Genomic DNA, 12,262 nt, shown 5'->3' with positions numbered 1-12,262 from the left:
TTCATAAGTTTTAAATTGGGCGCTGTTCTGAGTAGCTTGATGAAATCTCACGCTGCCCTGCTCTGTGCCCTGCTCTGTGCCACCTGGGACGTGAATCCTCCCTAAGTCCAGCGTATCCAGTTATGTCTGGTCATCAGTTATCCTAGTTATCAGTTATCAGAGCCTGTGTTCAAGCAATAATTGTTTTACTTAATAGTGGCCCCACAGTGCAGGAGCAGTGATGCTGGCAATTCAGATATGCAAAAGAGGAGCCATAAGTACCTTTAAGTGAACAGGTAAAAATTCTCCACTTAATAAGGAAAGTGAACAAATTGTATGCTGAGGTTGCAAAGATCTACAGTAAGAATGAATTTCCTATTCGTGAAATTGTGAAGAAGGAAAAAGAAATTTGTGCTAATTTTGCTGTTGCACCTCAAACAGCAAAAGTTGTGGCCACAGTGCAAGATAAGTGCTTTTTTAAGATGGAAAAGACATTAAATTTGTAGGTGGAAGATAGGTTGCATACTATCCACAGCTTCAGGCATCTACTGAGTGGTCTTGTAATGTATCCCACTCAAATAAGGGAGGACTACTACATAGCTTAAAAATGACAATTTGTAGAAAGGACTTTGAAATAAATGAACAAACAGATGATGTGGCATTTTAAAATAATTTTCCTAACTCCATAAACAATTAAGAGTGAGAACAAAGGCAAATATGCTATATTAGAATTTATTTGCCTGTTTTTCTTTAACTTTTTAAAAAATAAATATAATCACTAAAGAAGGGCACAAAATTATTTTACATTCCTTCTGCATGGGAAATTTAGACCTTTTCAAAGAGTGAGAGAGATCTTTTTAAAAAAAACCCATGGATCTGCAAATTCCATGCAAATATATTAATAACAAAAATTAACTATGTATATTTTTCTGGATATATATCACACACTAATAAAAAGGTTAAAAAAAACCAAAAACCCACATTAGGTGAAATACAAATGAAACTGTCAAAATAAATCCTGAAAAACAAAATGTTTTGACAGGGATTTCAGAAGAATAGAGGAAAAAGAATGCCAAAATAATGCTAATGGACTAGAAAGTTGAAAAATGAATCTTTCTTGTGACTACAAGGACAATACCTCCAGGTGATATTAGTAAGAAAAAACTGACTTTGAAAACGCAGAAAACAGACCCCCCTCCAAAAAATGAAAGCTTAGTTGCAAATTCATACCCATGGTGATGATGGCTTTCGTTATCGAATTCTTGCAATGACTGTCCCTGGGCCTGCCTAGGTATCTACCACTCTAGGCCCCTGTCAGAGAACTGGTCTCTCAGAACTGCTAGACTCAGCACATTTGGCAATTCCATTTGTCCTGGTAGGCTGGGTAGAAACAAGTTTGTTTCTCCTGGTCCATAAGAATTGAACTGAGGATGAATCAATGTCTCCCATTCCCACTGCAAGGATACCAATGCCCAGAGTTTAATGTGCTGGATACAAACAGATACTAGAAAAATACAAGTGAGTTGCAGACCACATCCATACCATCCAAACCTCCATGAAAACTAAGATCACAGGATTGCACCACTTAGTCTTCTCTTTAACAACTCTGCATGTTTGGAGTATGTTTCCCACTATTAATCCCACTCCTGAATTTTATTTCAGCTATATTGATATGACCTGGAGTTTTGTCTTTAGCCATAACAAACATGTGAAAAATAAAGTTGACTAGTGTTTGTTAGTGCTGATATTATTTTATTTTAGTCTGTATAAACACTTACCTCTTTGACGCTATGTGTCACTGCCCATATCATAAAAACTCTTGATATCACCTGGAAAGAAGTCAGGACAACAGAAGATGGAACAATTCCTGAAAGAAATTTTAGGATGGATAAATAAATGTACAGTATTAAGTTTCAACATATAATACATTTTCTAAAACATTTGCATTTAAGTGTTTAGAGACAAAACCATCTTGAGCAACTGAAACTTATCTATATTGCTATACAGACTAAGTTTTTCAACGCAGTCAGTATTAAATATTTTCTTCCCTCAAAACAGTAATATTGTTAATGGCACTACCAAACCAAGTACCTTTCTTAAGCCTTTCAAAACCAGTGACCAAGTATTTTTATACTTATTGTTATATAGATGGAAAAAATAAAAACACTACCTAACCTTTAAAATTAGACATTAACAGGTAAGAGGTCATTTTACAATATGGGTTTCAAAACAAACAGGCAACAACAATAGATGGGAAATCAATCCTATTTGTGTCTAATGAATGTTAGAAGCTTCTGGATATCAGACTTGACATATTATCTAATGATGAAGTTGGGTATCTTTTAGTATCTACTTGAATATTTTGCCAATAAGCATAGCGAAATCAAAGGTTATCTTTAAAACTTTCTTTCCACCTTGTTCATTACAAGCACTGGTACAAATGTCCTCCCAATGTCCTCAAGTTATAACACTGGAATCACCTTTAATTATTTTAGATAATCACCAAATTCTGCTAAGTTTACATTTCTTTGGCCTATCCCTTCAATTCCTGCAACTATAATTCCTATTGAGAGATGAGCCACCACCATTATACAGAATTCTTGTCTCCTTTAACTAATCTTGAACCCAGCAATAAGCTGTAATCTGTAAACATATTTTTTTCTTTATAACTTTACACTGGCAAGGAACTGCTACTAAAATAAACTCTGGAAGCAGAATTTGGCAGCAGTATTCAATCCAGCAGGCACTCCACTTCTCTCTGGCCTTTCTGCTGCCAGCAACTAGACTCACCACCTTCCTGGGCCTCGAGTCGCACATGGGCCACTCCACAATTGGCAGGAACCTCCCATCAAGGTTGTAGATCCTTCTTTCACTTTAAAACTAATCTCATCTCACTGGACTAGCCCAGACCAATTTTCATTCTTCCAAGCACTCCAAGTGCACTTGGACTTCTGAACATTCATACAGTTGGACAAACTACAACTTGCCAAAAGACCATGTATGAGTCAGATAGATCTACAACTGCCTCTACAGTTCAGCAAGGAAAGAAAATCACTTTATACCTCATTAAGATAAAGAGATGTTATAGCTTCTTAGAATGGGTTTCCTAAAGAAAATCTGGGCTTTGAAGAGTGACAGTTTGGTTCCCAAAAGCAAATAACATGGATATGTCAAGCACAATTCTTGGCATCTAGAAGTACCGAATAAATCTTTGCAAAATGAATGACACGATGAAAGAAAAACATAAATGTATGGACATAAAGACCAATGGAATAGATTGAGAGTCCAAAAATAAACCCTCACATTTACAGTCAAATTGATTTTCAACAAGTATTCCAAGACAATGCAATGGAAAAATTGTCTTTTCACAAATGATGCTAGGACAATTGGATAATCACATGTAAAAGAATGGAATTGGATCGCTTCCTCACACTATATATAAAAATTAACTCAAAATGGATGAAAGACCTAAATGTAAGAGCTACAACTATACAACTCTTAGAAGAAAACACAGGTGTAAATCTTCTGACCTGCAATTAGGCAATGATTTGTTAGATATGACACTAAAAGAACAAGAAAAAAAAATAAATTGAACTCCATCAAAATTAAAAACTTTTGTGCTTCAAAGGACACCATCAAGGAAGTGAAAAGATAATCCACAGATAGGAGAAAATATCCGCAAATCACATATGGTAAGGAACTTATATCCAAAATATATAAAGAACTCTTATAGTTCTACAATAAAAAGACAAATAACCAATTAAAAATGGGCAAAGAATGTCAACAGGCATTTCTCCAAAGAAGATAACACAAACAGCCAATAAGTACATGAAAAGAAGCTCAACATCACTTACCATTAGGAAAATGCAAATCAAAACCAAAATGAGATATACTTCATATCCACTAAGATGGCTACAATCAAAAAGACAGATAGTAACTACTATTGGCAAGGATATGGAGAAACCGTACCCCACTTCTTACATTGCTAGTGGCGCTGTAAACTGGTGCAGCCACTCTGGAAAACAATCTGGCAGTGCCTCCAAAGGTTAAATAAAGAATTATCATATGTCCTAGCAATCCCACTCCTAGGAAGGTATATGTATATGTGTGTGTGTGCGCATGTGTATATCTCCAAAAGAAATGAAAATATATGTTTATATAAAAACTTGTACATACATGTTCACAGCAGTATTCACATTAGGCAAAAGGCGGAAATAATCAAAGTGTCCATCAATAGATGAAGGCATAAATAAAATGTGGTATATCCATAAAATGGAAGATTAGAATAAATAAAAAGTGATGAATAATAATCTTAAAAATCAAAGTACAGATACATGGTATAATATTAATGAATCTTGAAAACATTATGCTGAGTGAAAGAAGACAGTGACAAAAGACCACATATTATTGTATGATTCAATTTATATGAAATGTCCAGAATAGGCAAATCTATAGGTAGAAAGTAGAGGCAGAAAGTAGATTAGTGATTACCTTGGGCGAGGCTTGGAGGAATATGGGGAGTGAATGCTAATGGGTATGGGATTTCTTTTTGGGGTGATGAAAATGTTCTAAAATTGATTGTGGCCATGGTTGCACAACTCATTTAAGCACTTTAAATGGGTGAATTGTATGGCATATCTTAACAAAGATTTGTTAAGATTTGTTAACATTATATCTTAACAAAGCTGTTATTAAAAAAAAGTATAAGTGAAGTATAAAAGCTGGTTATATAATTATATAATACAGCTAAAGAAGCTAATTAGTGAGTCAAACATTTAGTGAATACACTTAGATCACACTTCAAATAAGAAAAAGTTAAAAAAATAAGGACTGAGAATTAAAAGATTTCTTAAATGAATTATTAAGCATTTCTGCTTACAGAAAGACCACCAGTATTTCCAGCTTTTCCTTTTTTAAAAAACTCAAACACCAGCTCATCACATAAAAATATGATTTTTCCCTTTTATTTTTGCTCTTTCTCCTTTGTCCGCTGAAGCAATGGGCTAGACTGCTAATGTTCCCCGCAATGATGCAGGGTTGCTGCTGTATCTTGTCAGGGGGTGGGGGCAGGGGGACATCAGGAAGTCCCTGATCAGACTTCTTGATTTCTAAGACTTGCAAGTTCAAAAACCTGATTTTATGCCATTCACCAGGGTACTTTTTTCTGGTATCAAAATCAGAACGCTTAGTAAGCATGACTTCAGAGGGATCTGGAAGGTCTAGGGGAAGAACTGTCATTCTGCTGAACACAGGTTTGTAATTATCTCTTCTCTACTATATAACACCCTTTTTTGCCAGGTGCTGTGGCTCACACCTGCAATCCCAGCAACTCAGGAGGCTGAGGCAAGGAGGATCGTGTGAGACTACGAGTTTGAGACCAGCCTGTGAGACTGGGTGAGACTGGGTCTCTAAAAACTGAAAAAAATTAGCCAGGTGTGGTGGCATGCACTTGTAGTCCCAGCTACTTGGAGGCTGAGGCAGGAGGATCGCTTCAGCCCAGGAGTTTGAGGCTGCAGTGAGCTATGATGGTGCCAGTGCACTCCAGCCTAGACGACAGAGCAAGATCTCATCTCTAAAAACTTTTTAAAAATACCCTTTTCTGGGGAATATGAATATTTATATTTGTCTTCTTTTAAAAAATGCTAAACAAAAATTATCGGAGTGTTTTTCTTAAAAAATTTTAGTATTCAAAAACAATGATTTACTCTTTTGGTATATTTCCTACCAGTCTTTTTCTTCTAAACGTATTTTTGAACACAGTTCTATTGTTTATACACTTTGTATTTTGCTTTTCTCATTTAACATTTTAAGAATTTTCTATCTTATATTCTTCAAAACATTTTAGCTTGAGTCCTGATATTCCTTTCAGTGAATATATTTGTTTATTCTCCTTCTGTGGGACATTTAAATTGCCTCCAATTTCTTGATACTATAAATGAAGAAATAAAGTATTACAAATAACATAAAAATTTTTGAGGCTCAGACCTTTGCTTTTTTCTCAATTTCAGTATATTACGGGGATATACATGTTTTGGTTACATAATTTGCTTTTGTACAGTTTAAGTCAAAGTTATAAGTGTGCCCTTTACCCAGTTAGTGTGCATCGTACCCATTAGGTGTGAATTTACCCATCCCTTCCTGCTCCCTCCCACCTGCCTGATTTCCGATGAATGTTACTTCCACATGTGCACATGTATTGATCGATTAGTTCCAATTTAGCACTGAGTACATGTGGTGTTTGTTTTTCCATTCTTGTGATACTTCACATAGAAGGATAGTCTCCAGTTCCATCTAGGTTATTACAAAAGAGACCTTTGCTTTTTTAAAAGGATTATTTCCTTGGGACATTTTCCCAGAAGTAGCAGTATTGGGTCAAATGTCTTTGAGGTGCTTGAACTACATTGCCAAATTGCTTCCCAAAAACTCTGTTATCAATTTATATTCTCACCAGCAATATACAAAGGGTTCCTGTATTAGCCTACCCTTGGCAGTCAATTTAAATCTTAATAATTTGTGAATAAAAAGTTGATCAATACTTTCTAATTTGACACAGATACTGAGATGTTTCTGGCCCTGCCTGTAGGTGCTCCCACAGTCCCCATCCAGGGAACCTGTCTACTTAGGTACGTTAATTTCCTCCAAATGATGTCATTTAGACCAACTCTCACTTAGTTTCTATAGTAAATGCACCTACCTCAACCAGTCACCCAGCAAACAGCAGTGCAGCCCCTAGCCTGACAGCACAACCTCAAGATGCCTGTGGTCGGGCCTTTATTTAAGGAGGACCATCTGAAGGCCAGGAGCTCTAAGTCTATCCTTGGATTCAAGCCAGACGAACAACAGACAGCCACAGAGACAGACCATGTTATCTTAGCTCTGAAAAGAACTGGCATCATTCAGTTGGGCTTACTGTCATTATCAGGTGAATTTCAGAAGAAACTGTCAAAAAATTATTACCTTATTTGCTATAGGAATGATATACAGTATAATGTCCCCCCATCACTCAATGCCCCTGATATAAAGCCCCAGGTGGGAAATTTGTATTAGAACTTAATGTTAAGAAATGTTTGTTCCTTTCCAACAATAAAATTATATAACTCAGTCACCCTTTTCAACTTGGTAGTCAGAAAGCTTCAAGCCAAATCTGAAGTACACTACATTATGATGTTTTATGTAGGAGTTACCACAAATCTTTATGGGATGTCAAGCATAGACAGATAAGACAGACTACATTCTCTTTCTTTTTGTCTTTTTGACACTTCTTGCAGTCAATCCTACTGTGTTTGCATTTATGTGCTATTACTCCTTATTTGAACACAATGGTATAGCATGTTAAAACCCAAACTGCAAATTTTTCTGTTGTTGTTGATTAAATTGGTTGTTTTCAGATGACAAAGAGAGAGTCTGCAATCTCATCAGTAAACTCTCACTAGATTAAAATTAATTCAAAAAAGATTTACTAGGCATCTACTATTTGTTATTTTATTCACCAAATATTTTTGGAGTATCTACTCTGTGCCGGGTACTATTTTCCATGCTGGGGATTCAAAGTGAAAAAGACAATATCCCTCATGAACTTATACTCTTGGGCTGTAAATGATTTGCTTTATCATAGCTCTTATTTTTAGGACTTTTTCTTGAATGTTAGAGGCTACCAAACATTTGTAAACAGGAGAATGGCATGATCACATTCTTGGTTTCAGAAAGATATCTCTGTCAGCAGTGCAAATCCTTGGCAAGGCAAGGTTATAACTTGAGAAATAATTATGGGAATTTATGTTGAAAGGGCAATGAACTTTTGAAGCAAAACACTGTCAGATAAAAGAAACACAGCCGTGTGCGTGTGTGTGTGTGTGTGTGTGTGTGTGTTAAGCAAAGCTGTATAAAGGGGATCTGGCAACTGGTTGCTTGCTTCCCCAGAACCAGGGTGTTGAGGGCTCCCTGAACTGCTGGGCCCTGCAAGCTGGGCAGCAATGGGAACCCTCCCTGCCCGGTGCAGCCCTCAGATGGGCCGGGTTACTGGGGTTGTAAGATTGGCTATGTATGACCAAGACCAGGTTGAAAGTTAAGCACAGCCATGCACTGTATAACAATGTTTCCATCAGCAACAGACTGCATATACAATGGCAGGCCCATACAATTATAATGGAGTTGAAAAATTCCTATCACCTAGTGATATAGCTGTCGGTAGGTCAGAGTGCAACGAGTTATGTGTTTGTGGTGATGCTGGTGTAAACAAACCGGCTGCATGGCCAGTCATGTGAAAATATAGCACAGTACATAATACTTGATGGTGATAATAAATGACTGTGTTGCTGGTTTATGTATTAATATTTACTATCCTATACTTCTTATCATTATTTTAGAGCATACTCCTACTTATGTAAAGAAAAAGTTAACAGCAAAACAGCCTCAGGCAGATCCTTCAGGGGTTATTCCAGAGGAAGGCACTTTCATCATAGGGGATGACAGACCCTTGTGTGTTACTGCTCCTGAAGACCTTCCAGTGGGACAAGATGCGGAGGTGAAAGACAGGGATATTGATGTTCCTGATCCTGTGTAAGCCTAGGCGAATGTGTGTTTGCACCCTAGATTTTAACAAAAAAGCTTCAAAAGCAAAAGTACTTTAAAAATATAAAAAAGCTTACAGAATAAGAATATAAAGAAAGAAAAGATTTTTGTACAGTTGTACAAAGTGTTTGTTTTAAGCTAAGTAGTATTACAAAAGAATCAAAAAGTTAAAAAATTACAAAGTTTATAAAGAAAAAAGTTACAGTAAGCTAAGGTTACTTTATTATTGAAAAAAATATTTTTTATAAATTTAGTGTAGTCTAAGTGCACAGTGTTTATAAAGCAGGCAGCAGCGTACAGTAACGTCCTAGGTTTTCACTCACTGACTCACCCAGAGCAACTTCCAGTCCTGTAAGCTCCATTCATGGTAAGTGCCCTATACAGGTTATCTTTTATATTGTACCTTTACTGTACCTTTCCTATGTTTACATACATAAAGACCATTGGGTTACAATTGCTTACAGTAGTCACCACAGTAACACCCTGTACAGGTTTGTAGCCTAGGAGCAACAGCTATACCATATAGCCTAGGTGTGTAGCAGGCTATGCCGCCTAGGTTTGTGTAAGTACACTCTGTGACGCTCACACAACAACGAAATCACCTAACAATGCATTTCCCAGAACGTAGCCCCATCGTTAAGCAACACATGACTGCCCAGGAAAGGAGGCAAGATTGGGAGCAGAGCAGGACAGTGTTCAGATGGACCTGGAGGAACCAGGGAAGGAGCCAACCATCAAGGCACATATCGGTAATGGAGACCAGACCAAAGCAAGGCAGGAGATACCAAGTTGGTGCCAGAAACTAAACTAAATAGTAACAAGTGAAATCAGATCACAGAATCTCCCTAACCATATCCCAAATATATGGAATCAAAAGTAACATTAAACAACAACAAAAATCATCATCAGCAACCAAAAGGAATGAGCACAACTTAATGGCATATATTTTTAAATGTGCTAGCCAAGAAAAGAAAGATTATGGCACAACTCCTACCCTGTCCCCTTCCCCCCAAAGTGATACTAATACATCAACAAAATCCTGAGAATATTCACTGACAAGCCCAGATTTGGAGAGAAACACCAATTTCCAGCTGCAGTGTGACAGAAGTGGAGACTGAGCAGCAGTGGTGTGGTGGGACAGTGACTAACTGGGAGCCACCTCCCCGACAGTAAGCCTGGGGCCCACACTGAGCTGGAGGACGATGCACAGCTCCCTATGGAACAGGATACACTTCCTACAGGGTTGAGGGATCCTGAACAGGGCAATTAAATCTCAAAACAGAAAGAACAGTCCACGTAATATTTTAATACATGGCTCACTCACATTCTTTAAAACACAAGAGTCTAAAAAGCTATAGAGAAAAGTCTCCCTCCTAATCCCATCCTACTGCCACCCAGGGGCAACCAACGATTAATGTCTTGTCTAGCATTCCAGAGATATATTTTATGTGTATAAAGCAAATATGTATGTGAATGTATAAAGACATATTTTTATATATTCATATATATACTTTTTCCCAATGTTTTATATAATGGCAGTATTTTATACACATTGTTCTACACCCTGCTTTTCTTCCCTTAAAAGATCTTTCTATATCAATACATAAATTGTAATTGCTAAGGCTTTATAATGTTTTAATATCTATGCACTTTCCTAAGCTCTACCTCCATGTTCTCAGGGTATAGAAAAATGCGCAAAACAGGCCGGGCGCGGTGGCTCACGCCTGTAATCCTAGCACTCTGGGAGGCCGAGGCGGGTGGATCACTCGAGGTCAGGAGTTCGAGATAAGCCTGAGCAAGTGCGAGACCCCGTCTCTACTAAAAATAGAAACAAATTATCTGGCCAACTAAAATATATATATAGAAAAAAATTAGCCGGGCATGGTGGTGCATGCCTGTAGTTCCAGCTACTCGGGAGGCTGAGGCAGTAGGATCGCTTAAGCCCAGGAGTTTGAGGTTGCTGTGAGCGAGGCTGACGCCACGGCACTCACTCTAGCCAGGGCAACAAATCGACACTCTGTCTCAAAAAAATAAAAATAAAAATAAAAAAATGCGCAAAACAAGAAAACTCCAATCCTTAAACCGTAGCTTAGAGGGGAAAACAATCGAATCTCAAATACTGTGGAAGTGCAGGCAGGGAAATTCAGTAATACCTATATCAGAGCAAATAAAATTGCCGGACAGGGCTGCTAACGCTTCAGCAAGATGAAAAGACATGGTAACAATACAAATATATTAATAATACAAAAAAAAGTAAATTAAATTATGCATTGAATCTAGGGTGAAAAGTCAAAGATTAAAGCAACTAGAAGGAAGATAATAATTATGGAAGACAAAGACAACCCAATATAACTGTGGTCCCCACCCCCGGGCCACAGACCAGTACTGGTCCACAGAGATTCGCCGCTCCCCCCATCACCCCCAACGTCCATGGAAAAATTGTCTTCCATGAAACCAGTCCCTGGAGTCAAAAAGGTTAGGGCCCACTGCAACATAAGGATACTTGTTCTCCCCAAAGTAGAGAACTCAATACACGGAACAGGAAAAGTATTTAAGGGTATAGTCCAAGAAATTTCCCTTAAATGAAAGAACTAAATCTGCATTGAAAGAATACACTGTGTACCAAACAACAACAACAACTGATAGTGAATGACTAAAACTGACAAGTTTCTTGGTTATAAAAATAATACTTCACAGATCTAGACAAAAAAAATTACCTATAGAGTGGTAAGAAAATCAGCCTGGCTGTAGACTTCTCTACAGCAACAGCCAATGTCAGAAGACAATGAAGCAACACTACAAAGGTCTGGGGGAAAGTAAGTACATTCAAGAATACTATACCCATTCCCAAGATGTCAATCTGGTGTAACAAGGCAAAAGTTAGACATCACTAAATATGAAAGAACTTGGCACATAATGCCTGTGTGACCCTCCTGAGAAACACATGCTGTAGGAAATTGAGCCAAACAAGACAAATCAAAATAAAGAACTCAGGAATGGAGAAGTCATGGTAAAAGGGCACACAGTAGGCACTGAATCCATTCAAATGTAACACTAAGACTAAATTACGCCCATAGATTTTAATGTAAATGCTATGAACAACAATAAATTAATAACATAATTGAAAAATGGGAGTCAGGGAAGAAGAAACAGAAGAAAGTACACTAATTTCCTTAACAGAATGAAGAAGTATTGCCTAAATATCCTTAATAGAATTAAGAGATATTATATAAAACTGAAATATAGCTCAACATAATTCTAATCTAAAATTTTCAAATTTTTTTCTTAGAGAGATCTTTTAATACATAATGTATCTCTCATGGTGAAAAAAGTTTTATAATTTCTTTATTTTTGATAAACAATGTTTTTAATTAAAAATATCATGTATATTTCCATAATAGTATAAGCTATCTATCCATCTACTTTTTCTTCCTTATGTTAAGATATATGTGAAGAGAATGCTCTCTGGAATGACATTTACATAATATTAATGAAGATTAGTTCTACCGGTAGAATTCAGAATAATTTTAAGCTTTCCTCTTTGTACTTTTCCACATTGCCTGCACTCCTTTTAAAGAACGTGAATTAAATTTTCAAAACTAAAAATTCATTATTCTTAACAAGAAATTAGACATTTAACACGAGCAAAAACATAATTCTGAAATTGAACCAATTCCAATCTTAAATAGGAATTTTCTTAAATACTTTCTCT

The 12,262-nt window shown here is 36.8% G+C and overlaps 1 protein-coding gene across 1 annotated transcript in view; it reads right to left on the bottom strand.

Annotated features, from left to right (window-relative positions):
- HACD2 (3-hydroxyacyl-CoA dehydratase 2) overlaps positions 1-12,262 on the bottom strand; it is an 87,690-nt gene that overhangs the window by 31,153 nt on the left and 44,275 nt on the right. The window contains exon 4 of the mRNA XM_045540124.1: positions 1,758-1,846. Within this exon, the coding sequence (XP_045396080.1) occupies positions 1,758-1,846 (89 nt within the window). The remainder of the gene's footprint in view (positions 1-1,757; positions 1,847-12,262) is intronic.

Source organism: Lemur catta, chromosome 1 (assembly GCF_020740605.2).
Source record: "Lemur catta isolate mLemCat1 chromosome 1, mLemCat1.pri, whole genome shotgun sequence".
In the NCBI taxonomy this organism is placed as follows: domain Eukaryota; kingdom Metazoa; phylum Chordata; class Mammalia; order Primates; family Lemuridae; genus Lemur; species Lemur catta.
This window is presented reverse-complemented; position numbering and strand designations above follow the sequence as displayed.